The sequence below is a fragment of the Cuculus canorus genome, chromosome 7, assembly GCF_017976375.1.
Source record: "Cuculus canorus isolate bCucCan1 chromosome 7, bCucCan1.pri, whole genome shotgun sequence".
Taxonomy (NCBI): domain Eukaryota; kingdom Metazoa; phylum Chordata; class Aves; order Cuculiformes; family Cuculidae; genus Cuculus; species Cuculus canorus.
Genome location: NC_071407.1, coordinates 7355542 through 7381708, shown reverse-complemented (window position 1 = coordinate 7381708; position 26167 = coordinate 7355542). Strand labels below are relative to the sequence as shown.

General features: G+C 39.9%; 1 protein-coding gene and 1 non-coding gene across 5 annotated transcripts in view; both read left to right on the top strand.

The window, feature by feature from the left end:
• Positions 1-17560, top strand: part of CCAR1 (cell division cycle and apoptosis regulator 1) — a 28369-nt gene extending 10809 nt beyond the window's left edge. For 3 of the 4 annotated variants that reach the window (XM_054071535.1, XM_054071533.1, XM_054071532.1), the window contains 20 exons: positions 454-568; positions 649-841; positions 1904-2036; positions 2351-2512; positions 3183-3408; positions 4649-4762; positions 5647-5813; positions 6515-6725; positions 7532-7615; positions 8315-8500; positions 9904-10095; positions 10420-10653; positions 10984-11095; positions 11352-11393; positions 12778-12860; positions 13615-13761; positions 14153-14273; positions 14828-15013; positions 15471-15676; positions 16342-17560. In XM_054071535.1, the coding sequence (XP_053927510.1) occupies positions 454-568; positions 649-841; positions 1904-2036; positions 2351-2512; positions 3183-3408; positions 4649-4762; positions 5647-5813; positions 6515-6725; positions 7532-7615; positions 8315-8500; positions 9904-10095; positions 10420-10653; positions 10984-11095; positions 11352-11393; positions 12778-12860; positions 13615-13761; positions 14153-14273; positions 14828-15013; positions 15471-15676; positions 16342-16401 (2974 nt within the window). In that variant the 3' untranslated portion in view covers positions 16402-17560. The remainder of the gene's footprint in view (positions 1-453; positions 569-648; positions 842-1903; positions 2037-2350; positions 2513-3182; positions 3409-4648; positions 4763-5646; positions 5814-6514; positions 6726-7531; positions 7616-8314; positions 8501-9903; positions 10096-10419; positions 10654-10983; positions 11096-11351; positions 11394-12777; positions 12861-13614; positions 13762-14152; positions 14274-14827; positions 15014-15470; positions 15677-16341) is intronic. The other variant, XM_054071536.1, reaches the window with a different exon arrangement.
• On the top strand, positions 5435-5498 carry LOC128852781 (small nucleolar RNA SNORD98). Its single transcript, XR_008450833.1, has one exon. It is a non-coding gene; the product is annotated as a small nucleolar RNA SNORD98 (small nucleolar RNA).
• Positions 17561-26167: the final 8607 nt, after the last annotated feature.

Below are 26167 nucleotides of genomic sequence, written 5' to 3'. Positions count from 1 at the left end.
GACTCCACTCATAGCGCCTGCAGTTAGTATTTGTGGTCAACACTGGAAGTCAGATGGTCAAGTAACTTGATAGCCACTAGATCTGAGTTCTTTTATGTGAATTTTTGAGTTTTCTTAGTGCAAAACCCAAATCCCGGAGACTCAGAAGATATTAAGCTCCTTATAGTATGAAATTGCAGAACTTTTAGGTGATTAAATGCATATAATGTGCTATCAGCCTACCTTAATTTAGCACTGTTTAGGGAACTGCTTTTGGGACGGAGATGGGAATTAAATTCTTGTGAATACTCCAAACTAAAGCAGATGATACTTTCACTGAATTTTGGGGTAGTTGCTGTTCATATAAGCTTTTTAAAATGATCTTTTTCTACTTTCTTTAAACTTTTAAATGTAAATTGCAAATTTACAGATAGCTAAATACAACTCTCAGTACATTTTCTGTGATGTTTGCAGTGCTGTTAAAGGAAAGACACCTCAGGTGGGTGACAGAGTTTTGGTAGAAGCTACTTACAATCCTAATATGCCGTTCAAATGGAATGCACAAAGGATCCAGACACTTCCCAATCAGGTATGTGAGGTGACCCAGTGTATCTTCTAGTGACTGCTTCTGGTTCAAGCTCACTCTCAATTAATTTTCTCTTCTGTTAGAACCAGACGCAAGCTCAGCCGTTACTGAAGACTCCTCCGGCAGTTCTTCAGCCCATTGCGCAACAGACGGCATTTGGTGTTCAGGCACAGCCGCAGCCACAGTCCTTGTTGCAGGCACAGATATCAGCAGCTTCAATCACACCTTTGCTGCAGACACAGCCTCAGCCATTGCTGCAGCAGCCACAGCAGAAAGGTACTCCTTCAGGCACAAAGTTTATTGTAGTCCTTCTGGTGCTTAGTTCTTATTTTATTGTGGTGCTAGTGGTTACTGCTTTTTTGTTAAACTATTACGTTAATCTTCAGACTAAATAATACAAAAAGGACCGTATAGAATTTCCAGTTTGAATATACGCCTTCCTGCAGCTCTATGCAAGGCACGTTGTCTGCAATAGCTCAAGAATCACTTGGTCAGTGACATTCCTGAGGACTCCTGTTCCTACTAAGATTTCATAATATAAAAGCAAATTCAGTGTTTCTCACAGTTGTATTGTTAAAACTATTATTTCTATATTTGTGTTGCCAAGTTGGCATTTGAGAGAAGAAATGCTGCCAAACATGGCAAATCTGAAAGCAAGGTTGTTGTGGGGTCATGAGAACTTTGAGAGGCTGAAGAATCAGTAATAAGATTGATAATAAGATAAGATTTGGTTTACCCACACTTAAAAGCAATGGGAAACTTGAAGATAACACGTATGCAGAACTGTTTTGGATAAATGCTTATTACAAACTAATTAGTCCTGGTTGTTCATTGGTGTTCAGTAACGTTTGTTCCCATTTACAATCAGTTGGTTTGTCGTCTTGAGACAGCAAACGTATTTGCTGGGGAGTTGCAGCAGTGTAATAAATTGATTTAAGAATATTCCTGGAAGCTGAGTGTTTTTACCTATGAATAACTTAAAAAGAAGTTTTGGGTTTTCTTTAATTCAATGAGTAGTTAGTATATCTTTCTCAAAACAAATTACTTTTCCGAGAAAAGGCTTTACTGTGATAGCTTCTATGTGTTTAGGCTGTGTTAGCTTCCATAGTAAGGAGATGCTTTAAACCAGTTTCTCTAATTAGAGTCTGTTTGCATCAGTAAAAAAAAGTGTAGGTCTCTTGAGTTTCTTGGAGTAGGTGTTATTAATAAACAGATTTATTTGACTCTAGAGTTAGGTCAGAAAATACACACGAATGAAACTACTGTAAAGCAGCAATGTTTGTGAAGTGTAGATGGTTGCTCCCTATTGTGTATTGATCTTGAAAATTTTTGTTCCAGGTGGTTTGTTACAGCCCCCTGTTCGTCTGGTTTCACAGCCTCAGCCAGCTCGGAGATTAGACCCACCATCCAGGTTTTCCGGGAGGAATGACAGGGGAGGAGACCCTATGCCAAACCGAAAAGATGACAGGAGGTAAATTGAAAACTAGATTATAATCAAAGCATTCTCTAAAGGCCTGTTTTCAGAGCTGAGCTGCTTGCTCCAGAGTGAGTCAGCAATGCCCACAAGTGACTTTACTGTTAGATACTAGTGAAGAGTTCTTGTCTATCTGAACTGAAGGAATTGCATCATCAGTTTCTCTTGTAAAGAGAGTACGTACTGAAATAAACTATGAGAAACCTCTCTTTTTTCATGAGATCAGTGACACCTCTAGCTTCTGTTGTGCTGGAAAGCTGCTTGTGTTATGAACACATAAAAATATTTGTATCTTGTATTCATTTTTTAAGTCGTGAAAGAGACCGCGAGAGACGTAGGTCCCGGGAAAGATCACCTCAGAGAAAACGCTCCAGAGAGAGATCACCCAGACGAGAGAGGGAGAGGTCACCTCGAAGACCACGACGTGTTGTTCCTCGTTATACGGTTCAGTTTTCAAAGTTTTCATTGGACTGGTATGTTTATAGTGCCAGATGTTTACCTACCTATCACTGATTGTGGGCACAGGTTACCATGAGCCTTGTAAACGTGAGTGTGTAAATGAGCATTAAATAACCACCTTAACATTAAAGAAAGATCAAATATGTAGTGGCTGAAAACCTTGTATGATAAACAACTTCTTGGTTCTTTGTTACTTTTGAATGCCACTGCAAAATACCATTATAACCCTGTTTAATAAATATCCCCTAATACGCTGGCACCTTAACTGGAAGAGTGTTCAGTAGTTATTCCTGCCAGGTCTCTGAATGTATTTCTTGGGCAATTCATTCTGAATTGTTAATGGAGCTTTTTTCTTTTTTTTTTTTTTTTTTTAATTTCAAGGGTCTTTTTTTTTTGACTCATCTCAATATTTATTGCTTTATTGTAAGATTGAATGTATAGAGATTATCTGGATGTCAAAAAATGCTGCATCGAGGGCACTTACGGTTTGTGAAAGACTTCAGTGTCAAAATGTCTTCCTAAAACTTCAATCCATGACACTCTATCTTAAATATATCACTCTTTAAATTTCATATATATAGTATTAAATATACAGTTGTTGTATTTCCAATTGATATACTTCTTAATTTGTGCTTTATTAATGGTTCTTTCATTGCATCTTTGAAATGATGTTGTTTATTTCAGCCGGAGCTGTGATATGATGGAGCTGAGGAGACGTTACCAGAACTTGTACATCCCAAGCGATTTCTTTGATGCTCAGTTTACGTGGGTGGATGCCTTTCCTATGTCTAGACCATTTCAGCTGGGAAACTACTGTAATTTCTACGTCATGCATAGGGAAGTAGATCCTATAGATAAAAACACCGCTGTGCTTGACCCACCTGATGCTGATCATCTGTACAGCGCAAAGGTTTGTACAGGTTTCCAGTGTTATGACTATTCATTAGAAATTGTTTTTTTGCCAGCAGGGTGAAAAAGTGCGTTTACCTGAACTGAAAGTATTCTGCAGCAATTTGAGCAAAATACAGCATTTTCAACTTTTCAATTAAGAGCCACTGTGTAGAGCTTGAATTACGACTGTAATTCAGTTTGATTTTCTGTTACCAGAGCTGTCCTAAATCTTGTTTTTACCGAGGTGTCTCTTCTGTTTTCTGCACCTGGTTTCACTGGACTGGCTATAGGGAAGAAAGCCAACTCCTGCCAGAGCTGAGAATGTATTTCTTGGGCAATTCATTCTTAACTGTTAATGGAGCCCTTTTATTTTTTCTTCAAGGATACTTTGTGTGCAGTTCATGCCCTTCTGTGTAATGATATTTTCTTCTTTCAGATTCATCTCAGTATTTATTACTTTTTTGAAATATTGAGCGTATTAGGACTATCTGAACGTCAAAAAATGCTGCATGAGGGTCCCTAATGATGTGTAAAAGACCTCAGTGTCAAAACATCTTCCTAAACCCCATTCCATTTAAAATCTCTTTCAGTAAAATAGGTCTCAGAGTTCTAGGTTGATCTGATTTAGAAGTATTTCATGTTAAAGACAGGTTTAGAAACAAAACTGCCTTTATCCCCTGTATCTTGGAAAGACTTTACTTACGTTCTCAGTATAAAAACTTTGAAGCCTTGAGTCTAGTATGAGACAGGTATTTTCAGTGTGTTGATGCAGAGCAAGAGCTCTCTTTCAGAAGGTTAAGCTTCAAAATATAGTCAGTAACTGAGACATAACATCCATTAACCTGTATAGGATATAAGGCGTATGACTGGGCTGACAGGATGCTGTGAGGATGCGGATGAATGTGTTGGTCAGTTCTTTTCTGATTGTGATGGAGTGGAAGGAGTCTGTTTCCAGGCACATACTCAGCGTGCTGCTTTTGGTGTAGGTATTTGGGCGTGTAGGGATAATGTGCGAAGCATCTTGCTTTTATGTGCTTACAATTTATTTTTTTAATAAGATCACACATTGCACCCATATGGGACAGATTGAAGTTGATTCTAGGCAGACATTTGAACACTTCTTTCTACCATTTTATTTTACCTTCACTCATTCTAATGTTTGTGACGTTAAGGAACATGGGAATGGATATATTAGCAAGTTGTGGTCGTTGTTTACCATAGTGGAGACCTTCACCAGCCTGCTCTGACTTCTACCACAGGTGATGCTGATGGCTAGTCCTAGTATGGAAGATCTCTATCACAAGTCATGTGCGCTGGCTGAAGATCCTCAAGAGCTTCGTGATGGATTTCAGCATCCTGCCAGACTTGTAAAGGTAAATATGCCTCTGTGCCAGACACTTTTGGCAATAAAGGTTGGTGTTAGAGCCTTAAAATATTTTTCAATAAGGGAGGAGTTTGTAGGCAGCTAAATAATGGCTTCATTGTTCCTCTGAAGAGACCTAATTTATGTCAATAATTTTTCCACTTTATAGGAGTTTCCATATTCAGTGCTTTTATATTTGCTGCTTTCAGCTTAGTTGAATTCAAACAACAGATATTTGGATAAACCTATACTAATTATTTAATAATTAACTTGTTGGCCTCTTTTTAAAAGCACTTAAGCTATTTTTTTAAGGGTTCAGCTGTGAAGAGAATACAAATGAAGCAACAGTTAAGTAACCACTGTATTAAATGATATTTAACTCCTGTTAAACTGAACAACCTTTAAGTCCTAGGGTGTTTCAGGAAAACGCAGGCTTGTTTTCCAGTCAAACTCCAGCATCTTAAAGCAAATGGAACTACTTGAATTTATAGATGTAGCGCTATTGTGATCTTACCACGAGCAGCTTTGCTATATCACTTTTAAAGAGGAGCATCTATAAATGCGTGTTGGAATTCAGACACCATTTAATTAGTATCTGTTTGTCTTTTGTGTTAGAAAGCTTTTGATTGCTAAGGTACAAGCCTATACCGATAAAGAAACTCAAAGTCTTGCAGACAAGAAGGAGTGATGATGTTTTAAACCTATTCCATTTCCGAAATACTCTGTGGAAAAAAATAACTGAACTCTTTCTTGACTGACCTTCATTTCCAGATTGCAAAGCAATGTGACGATTTACTTGGAGATTTCACTGTGTGCTGTGAAATATTATTTGTGCTTTGGAAAATGATTCTTTACCCCTAGCAGGGGAACATTCAGAAGACTCTTTTTGTCTAGTTTTTAGTGGGTATGAAAGGCAAAGATGAAGCTATGGCTATTGGAGGACACTGGTCCCCATCACTGGATGGACCTGATCCAGAAAAGGACCCTTCCGTGCTGATAAAGACGGCAATTCGTTGTTGCAAGGCTCTTACAGGGATTGACTTAAGTGTGTGCACGCAATGGTAAGTACCGTACTGCAAAGCAAAGTGCGCTGTAGAAATACTTGTCTGTTACCAGAACTTTAAAAGAAAAGATGGTAAAACCTCTTTTTCTTTGTCGGCTGCTCTTGGTAGTGCAGGTAAACTGCTCAAAGGATTTCTGTTTTGTAATAAGCTTGGTTGGTGCCAACTCTGCTGAATACTGCATTAAGAACTAATTAAAAATTCTGGATTTATTTTGACGTGTTATGCTGTAATTTTTTTAATGGATGTGCATTGAAAATATTTTTCATTTTGTGCATAGCTGGAGAAGATCGTCAAGAGAACTTCATTTCATTGTTCTTTTGTTATAAATAAATAGCCGTTCATTATATAGCCATATTTTCTCTTGATGAGTCCTGTGTTAACACTCCTTATGGTTTTACTAGGAAAGCTTATCGTATGCTAAATTTAAAGTGCTTCCACAACCGTTATCTGCACGGTCAAACTATGTGTGCTAAACGAGTTGTATAAAAAAGAATTTTGTTGCTTTTCCTCCTTCTCAGTTGTGATACCTTTTTACAAACGTGCCAAAAGAGAAAATATGGCTTCCATAATTTTTTTCTTTAGATAAACTTCAAGGTCTTGCAGCAAAGTTTCTTTACTTGATGTGCTACAAGTGATCTAGGCTCTTTTAAAATGTATTGTAGAATTTTTTTTCCAACATGCTTCTTCCCTTGCAACAGGTACCGTTTTGCAGAGATTCGCTACCATCGCCCTGAGGAGACCCACAAGGGGCGTACAGTTCCAGCTCATGTGGAGACAGTGGTTTTATTTTTCCCGGATGTTTGGCATTGCCTTCCCACCCGCTCAGAGTGGGAAACCCTCTCCCGAGGATACAAGCAGCAGCTGGTCGAGAAGCTTCAGGGTGAACGCAAGGAGGCTGATGGAGAACAGGCACTGAACGCTAATCCCTTTTTCTATTTCTGCTTCTCACAGGCACAGGAACACAGGCACAAAATGCACACCACATACTACACAACATACATACATAGGAGGAACATAACTGGTAACAATGACTGGTAAACCAGCTTTCAGCAGTGTAGTGGATGTTGGTTTTTATTTTTGTTTCAGCTAGTTCACTAACTTTAAATGTGTATGCTGATACCACAAACGGAATTAAATTGTGCTCCTGATGCTCAGAAAATTTTTTATCATAGACGTAGTTGCTGGAATCTGGGACCAGTTGTTGAGTGAGATGCAGTTCATGAATAGCTGTCTTTAAACATTTTGCCATTTTCTAAAATTTCTAAATTCTCTCTTGTGGCCAGTTCTAATTGTGGTATTGGAAATTGAACAAACGCTAGTCTGAAACATCTGAATTTCAGGCCATGTGGCTGATCAACATCTTGGAATAAGAGAAGGTCTGACTGAACAAAGAGTAATTTGGGGGATTTAAAATCTGGGGGAAGATCACACACTGCGAGGTTAATGGAGACCAGCAGTGTCTGTGTAACCCCGATATTCTTTGTGGTGTTGCTTATCACCCTTTTGTGTTCCACAGATCTGGCTTGTATTGGCTGAGTGGCACTGTGATCATTTATGAAGTGGTAGAATGTGTGTGTGAACTTGTCTAAATAATAACTTTAGGAGAAGACTATCTGAAACAGTTGTGACCTTGCACAGATCAGCAACAGAATTTAAAAAATAACTGAGATGCTTTCAAGCTTTCTGAATGATAATTTCTAAATTTTATTTGTCAGGACGAAGAGGAAAAGGATGATGGGGAAGCTAAAGAAATCTCTACACCTACGCACTGGTCTAAACTGGATCCAAAAACAATGAAGGTAACTGGCACTTTTCTTAGAATTTGATTCTGTTGTACATTTTCATTTTTAAGGCATGATCTAATATATAATATACAACTGTATATAGAATGTAGAGTTGTATATTCCCTCGGCTGAGAAAAACATTATCAGTAGTGTTTTATCTTCCTTGATGTTTCTGTAGATATCAGGTGTGATATCACAGTGTGAAACTGTGGCTCCTGATTTTAATAAGTGTATACAGATGATTGAAGCTATTGTGAGCTTTTGAACTTTGTACAATTAAAGTGTACCGCGTACAGTATATTAACTGGAAAATGAGAGTTATGCACTAATCTAGTCATACTTACTTGCATAAAAAAATTCAATGTATAAAATACTCTAATGTTAGATCAAAAAGGCAATAATTATACAAAAATGTGTCACAAGGCATCGTAAACATTTATTCAAAAGGATTAATAGTGATAAACTATTTTACTGTAGTAAAATCTTTTCCTTGCCCCCGTGAAAAGTCCTTCAAAAGGGCAAGGTGTTCTTTGAGAACAGAGCTTTAAATGTGGTATGTTTTGTATTGATAAGTTTTAGTGGTTTTCAGTGCAGAGTTAAAAAATACAATTGACTTTTCAGTGCTTTTACTTAATTTTTACTTCACCTTTTCTGCTAATGGCATGTTTTGCAATGTCGCTGATTGACGCCACTTACAGAGTTTTTATTTATCAGGTAAATGACCTTCGCAAAGAATTAGAAAGTCGAACCCTTAGCTCTAAAGGACTGAAATCTCAGTTGATTGCTCGACTGACAAAGCAGCTGAAAGTAGAGGAACAAAAAGAAGAGCAGAAGGAGCTGGAGAAGTCTGAGAAAGAAGAGGAAGAGGAGGAGGATAGGAAATCTGAAGATGACAAAGAGGTTTAAGTCTTATTAAATTACATAAAATTATGTATAAAATTGGTATATGTATGTGTAAAGAAGTACAGGAACTGGCCTAGTTCTATTGGGATTATGTAGTTCTCAAGTGACTGTGCTGGGAGCATTTCCTGTAACTTGAGCTGTTGAATTGGCACAAAACCTGGGCAAGTTTGAATTTCTTTATATCAGCAAAGTCTGCCGAAATATGCAGTTGCACTAGGGGTGTCTGAATTAATGTCAGAGCTTAAATGTACAGAAAAATAAAACCCAAGCTCCCCAGAAAAGCTATGCTTGAGAAAGTTGAATACACTTAACAAGATCCCCACTTCTTAAACCTACATGAAAGCCAACTGCAGTTGTATTGGCTTTCAGTACTACTACTTTTAGTCTTTTCTTGATATTTCATGAGAGCAAAAAAGATCAGTGCAATAAAGCTGAAGCTCAACCTCAGAAAAGGGCCATCAGTGTCAGGAAAGTGTATTCAGTGTTAGTTCTTTTTAAACTTGCCTTTTCATGTGTTACCTGTTAACCAATACGGGATGATTTGAAATTTTATATCTCTTTAATTAGCAAGCAAAGACCCATGTGTTTGCTAATTCTGTCAGCTGCTGCGTTCTCCTACAGCTTGGATGGGCTTCAGCTGTCCTGGAGTTTCTTTCCACAGCTTGCTTTAAGGTTAGGAGAGAGAGCTTTGGTTGTGCTTGCTTTTCTAAAAAGCACAAGCTCCGCCATGACGCTTTTCCATTCTCATAAGATTTCTGGTACATTTCTTCTGGCAATTAGTAAGCTGCTCAGTATTTAGCCTTTCTTAACCTTTTTGATTTGTATCAATTTTATCTATAGAGACTGCATTTCTCGTAATCAAAAGAGTCGAGTAAATTGTCACCTGGTGACTTGAAAAGCTGCGTTGAGTGTCTTTGGGGAGATGATGTATGAAGCCTTTACTTTTCCTCTGTGAGGAATAAGAAAGCTTACTGTGCTGTACAGCTCTTAAAATACCCCTGAACAAACAAAAGACTGCTCAGGAGCATGGACTCCTTTGCTAGCTTGCTGAGCATTCTTTGACGTGAACTAGCGGAAGTCCTTCCTGTGTCGAGGACATGTGCTATGGTTGGAACCATAAGATAGTCAGCCAGAAGGTACTCGTTGCTCTGTGAGCTGAACAACACTGCATGTCCTGCTTTCTGTTGCTCAAGTTCCCTGTCACCTTGGGTGAGTGTCTGCAGCAGACACAGTATGCATTCCAGAAATTCTGGTCTGTGATTTCTATATGTCTTCCGTTTTGGATTCCGCAGCTTAGGCTTCCCTTCACTTTCTTCAAAGCAATGAGTCCTAAGAACTAATATATAGGTTTAATGTTCAGGTTTGGAATATGCTGTATGTTATTTTTTGCCTCTTTTTAGGAAGAAGAAAGAAAGCGTCAAGAAGAACTGGAACGTCAGCGTCGGGAGAGACGATACATCTTGCCTGACGAACCAGCGATCATTGTACACCCTAACTGGGCGGCAAAGAGTGGGAAGTTTGACTGTAGCATTATGTCTCTTAGTGTTCTTCTGGACTATAGATTAGAAGACAATAAAGAACATTCCTTTGAGGTAACTATGCTACTTACAGTTAGTCGTTCTGGTTTCTTTTTAATTCTGTATGATAACTCTAGTATTCCTAAATTGTAAAAGTTCATGATGTCATTGTAAAATAAAATTTAAGCAAGTTAGTTTCTTTGTGCAATACTGAGAAAAAATTGCCCAGTCCTTGGTGCATGGTTTACAATTAGCAGGATGTGTGATATGAGGAAGAAACGTGCAGATTTTCAGCTAGCTTAGGTCCTAAACCACTGCTGTTTCATCATAACTGTATATGTTTTTTACGTACAGTTTAAAACTTTTTGATGGTTTTCTTTCATCCCTCTTTATGTGCAGGTATCACTGTTTGCAGAACTCTTCAATGAAATGCTTCAGAGAGATTTTGGTGTCAGAATTTACAAAGCACTGATTTCTCTCCCAGAGAAGGAGGACAAAAAAGACAAAAAACCCAAAAAAGATGAGAGAAAAGAAAAAAAAGAAGAAAAAGATGATGAAACAGATGAGCCAAAACCTAAGAGGAGAAAATCTGGAGATGATAAAGACAAAAAAGAAGAGAGAGACGAAAAGAAGGTTTGCAGTTAGCTCATAGAAAGTACTGCCCTGTCTGCATCACTATTGGTTTCTATTTCAACTTAACTGTATTGCTTTTGAAAACTGGAGTCTTGTACTGTTAGTCCATTGATTTGACTCGATCTGTTTAAATATGCTTCAATCATTTTCAGCAATTTAAAAGCTTTACAGGTGTATTTGGAGGTATTTTAACTGTATCTCGTAGAGTTGTGAAGGTTTTTTTTTTAAGTGACTATATATAAACATGCAAATTTTGAATGAATAGTAGTGAAGTTTTTACTTTCCTCTTTTGGTTTTGACTGGATAAATTTTTAGGAACTTTTGTTACAGAGGGAAGATAAAAGGAAAGAAGATTCTAAAGATGAAGAAGAAACTGAAGATGACAATAATCAAGAAGAATATGATCCGATGGAGGCAGAAGATGCTGAAGACGAAGATGAAGGTATCTTGAATTATGAATTTTGTGACTTTTGAAGTTTTTTTTATTGCCACTGAATGTGTTGTTTCACGCTGGAGAACGCTCTGGAACCAGACAGTTTAAAACTGCATTACTAGACTGATTTTCTTTTAGTAATTCTGACCAGACTACTTAAAATGTAAGTGCCTTTATGCTAGGCATTGTATGAACGCAGTTAACATAAACTAGCTGTGGTGCTCAAAGTGAGGCATGCGTATAGAAGTGGTTTTATTTTTTTCAGAATGCAGACCACTCGCAACTCCCATTGAAGTCAGTAGGAGATGTGAGTATTCAGCACCTCTGAAAAACCAAGCCACTTTCACGTGCCTAACTTCTTATTCCTCAATTCTGAAATGTCATCTTGTTTTTATTAGGCCAGGGCGTAGCGTGGGGTGCGCTTTACATGATGTTATGAGGAGCTGGTTTCTGTTTGGGTGGAGTTGTGTTTGTCTGAAGAAATGGGGAAAGGGGCTGCAGAGCTTCACTGTCTCCAGGGAGCAGCAGGAACCCTCTTTCCCTGCTCAGAGATTCAGAAAGGCATGAGACGTGGTGTATGCTTTTTGGTTTGTACTTCTTTGGGAGTTCTGTCCTTTTGTGAAGAGTTCATTTGCTAGAGATGTGGGTTTGAACTGCTTAGGTATTGTAGTCCTAGCATTTTCAGCTCTATTTTTGGCAGAGTACTGTACCAGCCTTAAAAAATTGGTGCTAATCTGTGGTTTTGAAAATAACTCTTCTTTGCCTATCATTTGGCTATGAGAGTGCCCTGGACTTGTCTGTTCTGTACAAGCGCTTCCACTTCCCATCATCTGTCCTTGTGCTGTTCCCAGCCAGAGTTGCTGAGAACATTCCAACTTGCTGTGGAGGTGCAGGAGAAAGCGATTGGTTCTCAGAAACGTGTTGGCAAAAATAGCCAGGTGGTGCGATACATAGTTTTTCCCAAAGTTTTCCTCACAAGAAAGGTGAGCTTAAAGCTGAATTTGGCGCGTGATTCTCTGACCAGAGACTTGAATATAAGGTACGGAGCTGCATGCCGTAATCCATCCCTGCAGTCATCGTACTCCTCTTTCTCTCTCGATTTCAGATATCCTCCCCATCTTCAAACAAAAAACTGCTATTTGTGATTCACATCTAATAAGTGATGTGATTTGTAACTTCTAGGATCTAAATCATAATGTCAGTAATACCTCACTCAGGCGTGGGTATAAACACATGCCTCTAATTATATAGTTGATGTGATTTTTATGATATATTTCCGAGTAAGTAGTACTGGTTTTGTCCTAATAGGAGTAAACGGAGCTGAATGCAGACTCTGCCAACCCTCATTAGGGGAACTGTGGTGATTTTCTGCATGCCATGTAGATGGCGATGTTAGCAGAACTTATTTTGCCCTTGTTAGCATTTGTTTCAGCTCTTCTATCCTCTGTGTTGGAAAGAAACACAAGTAAAAAAACTTACAAATGGCTTATGTTAAAATAAGACCTGAGAAAAATCAAGATTTAACAGGTCTCACTTCGATGCCATTTCGTTTTGTTCTGTTTTTTAAGGAAATATGTTAATTTCAGATATTTGGGGGTTTATGTGAACTTTTTCAATGAGCATATGTATTTGAGATAATGGTTATAGAATGGTTTGTTGTGGGTATGTTGAATTTTCTTTCCATTTTACAGACCGGGATGAAGAGGAAATGAACAAACGGGAGGACAGAAGAGAGGGAAATAGGCATTGTAAAGAGAGGCCAACTAAAGACAAAGTAATTAACACCTTTCTTAACAACTACCTGTAACTTTGTTAGAGTTGTCCCAATTAGAGCTTAGCTTCATTATAAGACCTGTTTGCAATCTTTGATTCCTTCAGCACTTCTGTACTGAAAGATTAAGTGTGCATAGAAGTTAGGGAACGTGGAACAGCTCTGGGTACAGCGCTTGCAACCTGCTTTCACTTAATTTTCAAATTCATTGGGTGGAAGCTGCTGGAAAAACTTATTATGAAATAGTGATCTGTCAGAAAGGTGTGAGGGCCTAGTGCTGTATGGGCACGTAAGAGGCAGCAGGTTGGATTGGTTTATCACTTATTTCAGCTGCTGGATTCTGACAGAAGAAGAGCAAGAGCTTGGCTTGAATGATAAACTGGCTTTTCAGCTGTGAAGCTTTGAATCATTGTGTGATGTTTTTACATCTCCCTGTAGGAAAATGGACGTTTCTTATGTCATGAGGTCAATAGTTTGCTTTAAGAGTTCAGATTAAGTTATTTAAACTTGCTTTATAAATGCAAGAATAAAACAAGTTTCTGATTTTCTTTGTTTTTTTTAAAAGGTGCCCTGTCGTAGATAGCTTTCTTATGTTTGCTTATAAGGTAAAGTGTAGTTATGTTAATTGTTTGACTGAGAGGAACCATAAAATGAACAGAGGAAAACTTCTGTTGACTGAAAAGTTTACGTGGGTTTGGTAGATGGTGCTAAAATGCTATTTTAACTTCCTAACGATCCCATAATGAATTTCCTGTAGGAGAAAGACAAGACGCAGATGGTAACTGTTAACAGGGATCTTCTGATGGCTTTCGTTTATTTTGATCAAAGTCATTGTGGATATCTTCTGGAGAAGGACATGGAGGAGATCCTGTACACTCTCGGGCTACACCTGTCACGTGCTCAGGTCTTGTATAGAAATGGCTTTTGAAAGTTTTGCAGGAGTGCTGTACATGGGACGAATACAGCTTGGCTTCTGAAGGCTGTTGCTTATATGCTTGAGCCCTGATTTTTCTGTAGCCACTTCATATTTACAATGAAATACTAGTTTCATCTTCTAAAAATTGTCTTGGAGTGAAAAGGTGGGGTTTGCAGCTCTTACTGTGGTGTATTGTCTGCGTAGCTTTTGTCTCACAATTATATCTGGTTCTTTTCCCTAGCTTGTTTCCGTTTTAAGCTTCTGTTTGTTAGAGTTCAAAAAGCTGTACAATTGCTCTCTGTTTTCCAAGTAAAAACATTCTTGTCTCGGTAAAATAATGTCTGTGTAACACCATACTTCTTCCCCGGCTGTGTTTTAGGTCAAGAAGCTACTTAATAAAGTAGTGTTGAGAGAATCTTGCTTCTACAGAAGACTGACAGACACTTCTAAAGATGAAGAAAATCAAGAGGAGTCTGAAGAGCTCCAGGAAGATATGTTAGGTAGTATTATCAATTTTTTTTTATGCCACAAACGTCCAGAGAATTGTTTCTGTGCAAATGATTATGAGAATTCTGAGACACTTTCTTGCAGAAACTAATTCAGGTCTGCAGGGAACCTGCCAGTTTGGAAAAGTACATCTTGGGCAGTTCATAAATCACAGTATTTCTGGCTTCCAACACATCTGGGTGCATCTGTAGGATGAATCTTAATATCTTGGAACAGGAAGGAGGGCAGAGGTTAATGTTAGATGTTGACGAACATCTCTAATTCACGGCAGTTTCACAGTCAGTCAGTGCTGTAGGCAGAACAGAGCATGGGTTTTGAAGATAAATTACTGCACAGAGCAGGCGTAGAAACATGTCATGAAAAACCGTGCTCCTTTTGTGGGGAGGGACCAGAGTAAGGAGGGAGGAGAGAAGTACGAGAGATCAGCAAACCCGAGTCCAAGTTTATTGTTTTAGGAATTGATTCTTTTAAGAAACTTTTGAGATTGGTCACTAGAACTAAAAAATGACAGAATGATTATTTCCTAACGCTACTTAATTTACTACAGGAAACAGATTATTGCTGCCATCCCCTACTGTAAAGCAAGAATCAAAAGCCATAGAAGAAAACGTGGGCCTCATTGTGTACAATGGAGCGATGGTGGATGTTGGGAGCCTTTTGCAGAAGCTGGAGAAAAGCGAAAGGGTGCGGGCAGAGATAGAACAAAAGCTTCAGTTACTAGAAGAAAAAACAGGTGGGATGTTACTTTGACTTACATGAATACAAGATGCTAAGACTTTTGATGTAGATAAATCAATTTGAGTAATATTTGTGATCTAAATTTCTTAGTTGTTTAATTACCGTAAACTTACATTTTCCATTTCTTGAGCCCTTTGAACTTGCACACCAAGTGGTGGTGTACCATTGTCACCATGCTGAAATGCTTTGTCTTTTTATTCTAGTTGAATGTAAGACTTCCATACGTAGTCAGAATTGTGTTATGAAATGGGAATCATAGAATCATAGTAGTTAGGGTTGGAAGGGACCTTAAAGATCATCTAAGGGACCTTAAAGATCATCTAGTTCCAACCCCCACACAGGACGTAATGTTCTTTAAAAATTAGCAGTTGTGCTGTTGGCCTGTAAATGGAATATTAAGATGCAAAGTACACGGCGGTGGAAGTGAATAACTTTTCTTTTTTTTTCCTAAGATGAGGATGAAAAGACCATACTACAGCTGGAGAATTCTAACAAAAGTCTGTCTGCGGAGCTTAAAGAAGTGAAAAAGGACCTGGGCCAACTGCAGGAAAATTTGAAGATCTCTGATGATAAAAATTTGCAGTTTGAGGGTCAGCTGAATAAGACAATCAAAAATTTAGCTACTGTTATGGATGACATACAGAGTGTTCTTAAACAGGTTAGAATTGTTTAAGTCTGTTTTTTTGTTATTGTATCCTGCCTTCCTGTAGACCAAATTATCAGAATAAAAACTTCAGAGCAAAAATGAATTTTCACATTCATTCAGGGCAGCAGCAGCTTAGCGTATATAAAAGATGCTGAGTGTGATATTGATTATTTAAAGATAAGAAATAAAATATATTTTTTCAAGCTTGAAATGTGTTCTTCGACTTTTTAAAAATTTACTTTAAAAATATATTAAATGTATTTAAAATGTTAAAAAATGGGGTTTTTAAATGTATTAATTACATTAAATATTAATTTAAATATAAAGCCACCTTACATGTTTTCCTGTCCTGATCTTGGCTGTCCCCAATAGTCCAAACCTGCTCTTCCATTTGATCAGTTAAGAATAATTTTCAACGCCGAACCTAATTATTTCACTTTATGTGGATGTATTTCAGTAAAATGAGTTTTAAGAAAACCAACAGCTCCCAAACCTTTGGACATAAAGTGCGGCTTTTTGGGATGCTTTTCGTGCCTCTTTTCGGAAGTGCTCAGGTCACATTTCATTTCTGCCCCTCAATTTTTCAGGAAGATAATCTGTCTCGTGCTGCTTTGCAGTTCACACGAGAAACATTGCTTCTTGAACTCACGTTATCCTCTCCCTTTTTTCTTTTAAAGGATATTGTGAAGAACGAAGATAAAGATCAGAAATCCAAAGAAAATGGAGCAAACGTATGATAAAACTGCTGCTGTTTAGAAGAATGGTGTTACATAATGTAATATAAATCATGATAACAGAATGTATGGGAAGTGATGCATGTTCGATTTTAGTAGTATAAATATCTTAGTTCCAAAAGATGTATAAAGTTTTATGAACGTGAGTGTCTACTCCTGAAGATTGCTTGTAATTCTTAGCATTCAATTTCAGACACTCCTCGAGTGAAAATAATTTTGCATTGCAAAATGGTTTAGGATGAACTTTGTTATAGTTTTATCCCTAATAAAGTTCATCAACATAATGAAACAGTAGCAAGTATTTAATTACCAAATGTTTTTCATTAAAGTCTAGTGAAAACAAAATTTTCGTTATTTATAGAATTGCCATTTTTAGGTTTTTATTTTTATTTCGGTCTAATTAGTCTTTTAAAATTCAAGTATCAATCACAAGGTAGCATGCTGCTTAGTTTTGCAAGTAAAGGGTTTTTTAAAAAAAAGCTTCTTTGATTATTTTTTTTTTTTTACTTGTCACAACTTTCTTTTCCCTTCCAAATGTAACTTTCTTCCCCAAAGCTGCTTGTGTTAAAGCCTCGTGATACACAGTAGTCCGGATGAGTTAAGAAAGCAATAGGAAACTACCAAAACGCTGGTAGCATTGTGAGGTTTATATGAAAATACATGGGCCTGTTTTAAGTGTTTGTTGTTTGTGTTCCTTTCATTGTTCTTATCTTTGGATTAATACATATGTTCCTTTTTAATAACAAATGCAGTGAATTAAAATGTATGGTTGGATACCAGGACAGTAGATGTGAGAATAATGCCTTACGTGGAGGAAAAGCTACCCAACCACTGGAAACCACCTTTAATTCATTTGGGACTTCTTTCTTAACGTGTGTAAACCCTTCTGAGACTGTAGCCCAACAAAAGCGTGGATACCCAAGTACCAGTAATCCATGTTGTAATTACTAAGGACACAGCTTGGTTTGCTGAGGGTAGGTGAGGTTGCCTGCTATTTTGTTCCTGAACCTGTGGAGATCTGAACTTAACAGGGCATCATTGTCAAAGGCAGCATATTCAAGTTCTGTAAGAGATGAAAATGTGTTTTGGTGCAACTTCTACGAAAATTAAGGGGTTTGAAGGTTGGGACAGAAGTGTTTTGTAATAAAAATGGTTATTTTTAGCAGACCTTTTGGTTTTTTAGCCTAGTTGTTCTAGGTAACTAAATACCTGTTAGGAGAGTCCAAGTGCCATAGTATGTATGAGTAACCTACATGGAAAATCATGTAGCTTTGCTGAGGCACATATATTATCATGCCAGAATTTATGTTCAAAAGAGTCTAAGCCGGTGATTTTATCACTGACCTTTCTTGGCTCTTTTGGAGCTAGGCAACTAAAATATCTTTTCATTAAAACAACGTGCATAACCTTTCGTCTCAGCTGAGTTGCTGTATAATAGCTTAACTGTCCATGCTAGGGTAGGAAGTGCTATAAACCCACCAGTTATTGCATAGAAGTACACAGCAAGTGCATGCTTTATGGTTTAAGAGAGAGCGTCTCATTAGAACGGTGATAAATTAACATTATGAAAAGCATCATTAACTTCTTTTGTAACCAGATTATATTTTTCACCTTTACCTTTGTACAAACTGTTGCCAGCACGTTGCGTCTGACGTTGAGCACTGTTTATTTAAATGGACTTGAAAGAATTGCATTTGAAATAAGTCATGGAATTTTTTGCAGGGATGTTTTTACTTTAAACTGCTGAGCTGAAAGCAGTTGTAGAGACAAGCAGGCCTCATCTCGTGTTTCAGTGAGCGGCCCTGTGAGAGCGTTGCTAAAGCAACACAGATTTTTACAGTATTAAAGGAAAAAAGTGTGCTTTAGAATGAGTATAACCTTTCTCTATATTGCTTTAATGTAATAGCGTTTCACATACTATGTACAGTCTGCATTTATGTTGAAAAGGAAATGAAAAGGGTAAAGAATAAAGGAAAAATCCAGAAGTTTGACAACCTACTTGACCAGTCTCCTGAAGCGCAAACAACCTGAGGAAGGACAGATGCCTCCACAGACTGTTTTAAGTCGCTTTGCCAAACAGCGCAGGGTTCTGTACATACACAGCATCAATGCTGGCCCTTAGATAATGTCTCTTGTTAATATTCCCAGAAATAGAACTAATTCTTAAGAAAATTGAATAGAGTAATGGAGGTTTGGAGAAGCAATCTGTCAGTTCTAACTTACGAAAAATGTTTTGCCGTTTCATGTCTGCCTCTTTCCACTTCTAAGTCTTTCATTGCCTATTGGCTGCTGGCAAAAGGCTGGTAAAAGCGAGCCTAAGCCAGGTCTTATCCAAAATGTCTCGCATCCGTTTTGTTTTTCATTGTAAAATCATTGTAGATCCTCTGTGGAAAGTAGTAAATCTCAGACTGCCTTGTTTGGTGGAGAGAGCACTGATACAGCCGGCCAGGAAATGGGATCTGACCTGAGCTTAGAGGTTATTTCCCTTCCATTTTGTATTTGGTCTAGTATGGGGGAATTGAGAGGGTAAAAGGTGGTGTTCACATGAGTACGTGTCTGCGAGTAAGGCCAGGAAGAAGGTTTCATGGGATCTGTCTGCATGCAGAATGGTCTAGAATGAAGCAGACACTTGAGGCACCTGTGCCTTTGCTCTGGTGATGCAGAAGCAGAAGTGGGTGGTTCTGCTGCTGCACAGCAACAGCGGCAAGAAGATAAAGCCAATTTTTGCCAAAGTTTTCTGAGGTGTTGCAGATTGCAGATGGGATAATGGAGCTGCTTCTGGCACTGATGCATCTTCCACTGTGATGAAGACGCGTAATGTTTTTTTGGCTCACCTAGTACTTGGTGCTTGTGCCTGTAGCACCTGGGCACTGCTGCAAAATCATCTCCCAGCCTCTTGCTTGGTTTTTCCGGTGTCTTCTGACTCAGCTTGGGGCACCCAGGGTACAGCGGAGAAGGTGGAATTCTCTGTTGCCCGTGGGATTCCACAGATCCTGCATTTCTGACTGAGCTGTGTCAGGAGCTAACATTGCAAAGCCCAGTCCTGTAACCTAACATTTGTTCAGTGTTTAACTGCTTTGAGAGAGATGAATGGCTCTTGTTCCATCTTTCTACTGAGTAATGTTCTGTGTGAATCCTGTTTGGAATTCTGTAACAGTTAACTTTCACGGATGGTTTTATAAGGAATGTGCACAACGTGTGTTTTGCTTCTCTGTAATCTTTGTACCCAGGTCAGGTTCTTACCTTGAATGCATTTGTTCGGTGCAGTTTATATTTAAAAATATAAAATAATTCATTTCGAGTGACTGAGTCTTGTGACCAGCAAAGGATTGCAAAGTTTTTGGGTAGCACCATCACTACGTTTGTGCTGGGATTTCCAGAAAGCAGAAATAGTTCAAGTAGAAATTCAGGTGGGTCTTGTACATTGCCATGTACTGCGTCAATAAAAATGGCAGCAATAACACTTCAGCTCAGCCATCCAAAGTGCTGCTGTTTTCCCACTGAACTTCTATGTTTCTGCATATTTGGTCTCATTAGATGTTAGAGTAAAAAGCTCTAGTAACAAGTTGCATTACTTTCAGGGGAAAATAGTTTTCCTTTTTTTATTCATCCACCATGTAACCTGTGGCATAGTGATATGGAGTGTAAACGTTGCGTTTTGGAGCACACTAAATGTTGCCTTAAGTCCTATGTTTCGTGGTGTTTCCGCCACGATTAGGAGTGTTGCTTTTGAATTTCTAGATACGCAGGTACCTGAATTTGTGTTGCAAGCCCTGTGACATTACAGTCATTTCTGCTTTTCATTTCTTGTATCCTGCTGGGTTTTAAATTGCTCTCTTTAATGAGTGGATCCTAACTTGTTTGAGTCAGGCCAGGCAATTGACGGTACCTGTAAGAACCAGAGTCTTTTCAGGTGGGGTGCAGGAACCCTGCAAGCTGTTGTATCCAGCCCCGAGGTTAGTTCAGTTCTCTCTTAATTTTCTCTCTAAAATCCCAGCGCTGTAGTGCTGCTGGGTGGGTTGGTTTGTTGTATGCTGCAGTTGGATTTGTTGGTGCAGGGTTAGGAGTTTTTCCCGTTTCCTCAGGGCCATTGACAGAGCACGTTAAGCTGTAGGGGCACACTGAAATACTGCCGTGGTTGGAATGTTAGAGTGGTGAGGCACTGGCCCAGGTTGCCCAGGGAAGTTGTGACTGCCCCATCCCTGGAGGTGTTCGAGGCCAGGTTGGATGGGGCCTTGGGCAGCCTGATCCAGTGGGAGGTGTCTCTGCCCATGGCAGGGGGGTTGGAACTGGATGGGCTTTAAGGTCCCTTCCAACCCAAACTATTCTATGATTCCATGATTGTTCAGGCATGTCCTTCACTTCAGAACCAATAGACGTCATTTCTGTCTCCTCTAGGCTAGGAAGGAGCTCTTATTCTTGCTAATATCTTGGTGTGAAGGCATGTTCATGTGAAGGTCCCATAGGAAACAATCTTCTAGCACAGTGAGGTGTGACTGCCATGGGGGAGGCAAATGATTTGGTCCATGTGGGGCTTCTAAAAGCCTTTTCCCTCATACACTCTAGAATCTTCTACCTTAGATACCAGAGCATTGTGTGATCTTTTAGAATGAGTAGATAACAAAAGTCCTGTGAAGGGGCTCTGAATGTCGGGAGAAAGTAGTTGAGCTGGATTTCAGCCAAGATGACAGATTCCCAAAGCAACATGTTTTGATGGGAAATTGATTCCTGGATTATTTTCCCTCTCTCTAGGGAGGGGCACAAGTGAAAGGATCATGTTGACTCAATCATTGTTCATGTTTTGTTGCAAACAAACAGCACGGGAGAAGAAAAAGGGTGGAGAGGAGGGATGCTGCAGGGAATCCCAGCCTGAACTCTCCCCACTCTGCTTGTCAGCAAATATTTTTAGAGTATAATTTGTCTTATTATTTGCTTGCAGCCTCTGCAATGGCAAGCAGATGGATTTGTTTGAGTGCAAGTTTGGTTTTTTTTCCCTGTATTGCTTAATTCTTTTTGGTCTTCCTGACACCGGGTCATCCAGCTACGTTCCTGTCCTGTCATGCCAGGGGCAGAAACAGCTGGAGAACAGCAGCCTTTGCATTTAGTCCCATTTCAGCAGGGTTGGATGGTGGCCAGCAGATCGGCGCATAAAAAAAGCAGGAATTGTTGCCACAGTCACATTGTAGAGATGAACAGTTGGAGATGGAGATACCTTGTTATGTTGACCTCGAAACCCACTTATCTCAGACCAGCCCATTGCACGTGCGTGAGGGAAGGTTAAAGCAGGCAGCCTTCTCTGTGTTACGTACGCACAGGCTGGAGAGATGGGCTCTCACCTTCAGCTCAGCTCTAATAAGGAATGAGAGAATTCTGGAAGTTCTCTTAAACATCTAGAAAGACTCCCATCTGTTTCACAAGCATTAGTCTAGGTCTCCTGGAAGAGACTTTCCAGCTCGTCTCCTGATGCCTTAGCAAAGTACCACTCAAGCAATTCAGGACTTTATTAAGTACAAGTTGTAAAATCTTGGGGAAGGGTTTCCGAATGAACTTGAGCATAGTCTTAAAACCTTTGTTTATGGAGACAAGCTTGTACTTGTCTAATATCTCCTCTGATAGCAGGAAGCCACGTCTAATGGGACTGAACAGATGAAAATGGGGATTTGCTGCTTACCAACATCAAACCTGAGTTTCTGCCTTAGTGTCTTTCCTGAAATCAAGCTAAACAACCCCTTTTTGGGGAGGTGAGTTTCATTGAACTGAGGAGATGAAAAATAGATAACTGTAGCGGGACATATACGGGCGGCAGCATGTCATAAAACCTCTGATAATCCGTGGGATCCAGTACTGTGCTTGTGAGGAATGTGCAGCCAGCATTTTCAGCCTTGTGATTTGGGCACGTGCTGATGGGCGGATCAAAAGGGGGCTTGTTGGGGTACAATAGATACAGGAACGGTGACCCACAGACAAGAGCAGAAGTTGTAGAGAGTGACCTTTGGGTACTGGGGGCTCAGAATACGTAGGCTTGATAAGAGAGGACTCAGGATATTCTGAGCAGTGAATTCATTCTGCTATCTACTTAACGCTTAAAGTTTAAAGAAAAGGAAAATAAATTCACTTGGTCTTTTTTTTTTTTTCCAGTTAAGACAGTTTGAAAAAAAATTACTCAAATGCAACGTGCAAATTTAGAACCTCCTCAAATTCCCTAAAAAATGCACTGAATTGGACACAAAATTGGCTCTGTGAGTACCGGGCTTCAAAGGGAGCAGTGCCCTCATTTAGTCTGTCAAGGATTTTTCTTAGTAAATAAGATGGTGCAGCTATGCAGGACTGGGCAACCAATGTGTGAAGCCCATACAGAGCCGCGCTGGAGCGTGGCTGCATGCCTTGGCCCCGAGGCCTTGCAGCCTGAAAGCACAAACAGAGAGGGCAAGAGCCGTGATCCTGGGGGAGGAAAGCAAGGTGCTGTGCTGGGGAGGGAGACCTCTTGGCTCTGTGAAATCTTGGTGTGCAATACCAGCAGGTTCTTCCAGCCCAGAATGGCATTTTTGGAGGGTTCCAGCACTGGCTCTGTGCCACCGTGGCCAGAGCTGGGGCAAGACTGGCCACGGCAGCATAGAGTCCGTGCTGGAGCCCTCCAGTGCCTCTGGATTTATTTGCTTTCCCCTTGATTGCCCCCATGATCCCGATGACGAGATCCTCTCTGTTTTGCAGAGCTGCTGGTTGATTCAAGCAAGGCAGCCTGAGCTGCCGTCAGAGGCCTTTCCAGCAGGAATTACCAAACCACTCTCTCACGGCACGTACCTTGTGCCTGCGGCACTTTGTGATTAGTGGTATCAGTGTGAACCCTGCAGAAATCCTGCAGCTGGGCTGGTGGAAAAGCAGGGAGCAAGCGAGGCATCACCACCAAAGCTTCCTCCAGAGGCACAGCCTCCCCATCAGCATGGGCACAGGGACAAGCTGTGTTTCAGCTACTGGTAGCGTGGTTTTTGAAGTCAGGTCAGTGGTGACCCGGTCAGTCCTTGCGATACAGATGGGGGCACTTGATATTCATGAAAAATGTGATAGGAAGCAGGTGCTCTGGCTGGGTTCAGTGTTTCGGGGCAGGTGATGTTTCCCGGAGGAGGTGAGAGGCCAGAACGTATGCAAGACCAATCCTGCAGTGAACTGGAAGGTTAGTTCATAACCATGGGAAGACTAAATAAGTTTCATTTGTCATGAACACTTTTAGATAAAGGATGATGCAGAGAAATGCCAGGGCTTGACGCTGTGGATTGACTCAGCACAAAGATTTCACTGAGAAAGAGTTACAGAACGTGCTGCCCCCCGAGAAGGGAAAGGTGGAGGGCACAGCACCGTGGGTGAGGTGATGGCTGCCCGGGAGGGAAGCTCTTTGGTACCTCTCGCAGACGTGATGCTCTGGAGTCAAGCAGCTGCTTTTAGTCTTAATTCCTCTGGAAGCATTCACCAAAATGAAAAACCAACACCCCCATCTCCACCCCCAAACCTGACAAAATGGATCCGTTAAATCTTTTATAAAAATACATAAAAGTGAAATTGATGGAATATCCAAGGAGAAATCAGGCTCAGAGGCATTCAGGTTGCTACCTTAAATATGTAATTATTCACATTAAAAATTTAGCAGTGAGAATTTTGCAGAAGATGACACCTTGCATTGCTGTCTTGCTTCCCCCTTTGTTTAAATGGAATTCATTAACTTTCCAGAGATACACAGGGAATTTGATATCAGATCTGGCAGTAGGAACAACAACAAAACAACCTTGAGGGAAATTTATATTTTTATCTAGATCACACTGATGGGTATTTAGCCATCATTTCTCTTTGCTACCTGCAATTAGTTCGTATTCAACTGATTGTGCTGGTGATCTCTGCAGTCTGATGAGGCCAGGCTGCAATCAAGGGCTTAATCTGTACATAAAAGTCCAGCTGCTGGATTATTGAGTGCTCTCAATGCAAGGCTGCCAAGAAAAGTCCTTGGAATTAGTCAGTAGTTGAATTTTCTGTGTGGTTTGACATGGTTGATTAGGATTGCTCTTTGTTGAAGGTGATTACAAGAGATGACAACTTCTAATTACTGAGCACAACACAGGTAGGTGAGTGACGCAGTCCTTGCTTTGTGTCAGCTCACATTTCTGCTTTAACTTTTTGACATGAACTGCTTGTGCTTTAACCTTCCTAAAGATACAGGATTGGAAGCATTAGCAGCCAAAACAGGAATGCTGCTAACAAGGACCAAGTAGAAGATGCTGAAGTGAACACTTTCAGCTCTTCACCCACATATTAACCACTGGGTACTTGGTGAACTGCAAACAAGTCCCTTTTCAGCTGGATTTTCAAAGGTAAGTAGCGATTTTCGTAACTGTCATTATTGGAGAGGTTTATTGTTATGGTTCCCCTAGTGTTGCTTTGTAATCCTCTCTGTCCAGGGATGAAATGTAATTTAAATCAGAAATACATTCTACCTCAGGCAGAAATGGATAGAATCAAATCATGAAAGCTTTTGTTGAAGCCAAGCAGTTCTTCAAGTAAAAGTAGAGTTTTTAATTCAGTCTTGAAGCAAGAAGTTTGTCAACTTTCAGAAGACTTGAGGAATCCTTTATATTCTCTTTCAGCATTTTTAACAGGAATATTTCTGATGTCCAGCCTGTGTTGTCCCTGACCAGGTCAACCTGTCGTGCCTCTCTTAACACTGGCTTTAGCTTAAATCACATGGATTTTCTTTTTCTGTTTCTGATATTTACCCTTCTTTCCCAATAATTTGTATAGAATGGCTGCTCCCTGTTGCAGCCCCATTTTCTGACTAGAAAATTGATCTCTTCACGCAGTTTCATTTCTCAGGCACTCTGGTAACTTTACTAAACTGGTAACACCTGCTCCAGCATCATATAACATCTTTCCTGATCACAAGCAGCCTGCTGACCTCTTAACTCTTGATCCAGGTGAGGTGTTATAAGGAAGAACAATGTTTACACTTACTGGTCTCCATCTAGAAACCAATAATATCTCTAGGTACATTGGGAAGGTGTCTCTCTTACTGTAGTTGGGTTTTGTATCACTGGTGAATGTTGATACGTGACTTGTTGGTCTCCTGGGGCTGATTTCTCAAAGGAGGAAGAGAGTCTTTCCTCAGGATCTTGCAGGACTCATCGGCAGAGCTTTCACCTTGACTTGAAGGGGATGAGGGATGACATCAGACTTGCCTGTGACAAGCTGAGGGATGACACACCAAGGTTAGAGGGATGGAATGCTAATGAGGGCCCTCAGTCTGTTGTGCTGAGATGTGCTGGGTATACTGCAGCTGAAGTTTTACATAGATGAGCTGGGGGTCCTGAGGTAATAGGAACCAACAGGGAAACACCAGTGAAATACCTTAAAGGAACTGAGAAGTGTTCCTCCAAGAAGGTGGCACGGCACGGTTGGACTCTGATCCAGTGGCTCCCTTCCAACCTAGTGATTCTGTGATTCTATATCAAGAAGCACAAGCATAAAGCCTTATGAGGAGCAGCTGAAGGAGCTGGGGCTGTGCAGCCTGGAGAAAAGGAGACCTCTCTACAACTGCCTGAAAGAAGGTTGCAGCTAGGCAGGGGTTGGTCACTGGCTACCAGGAAGAAGGGACAGGACAAGAGGAAATGGCCTCAAAATGTGCCAGGGGAGATCGAGGTTGGATATTAGGAGAAATTTATTTAATGAAAGTGTTGTCAAGTACTGAAACAAGCTGTTCAGGGAGGTGGCCGAGTCCCCATCCCTGGAG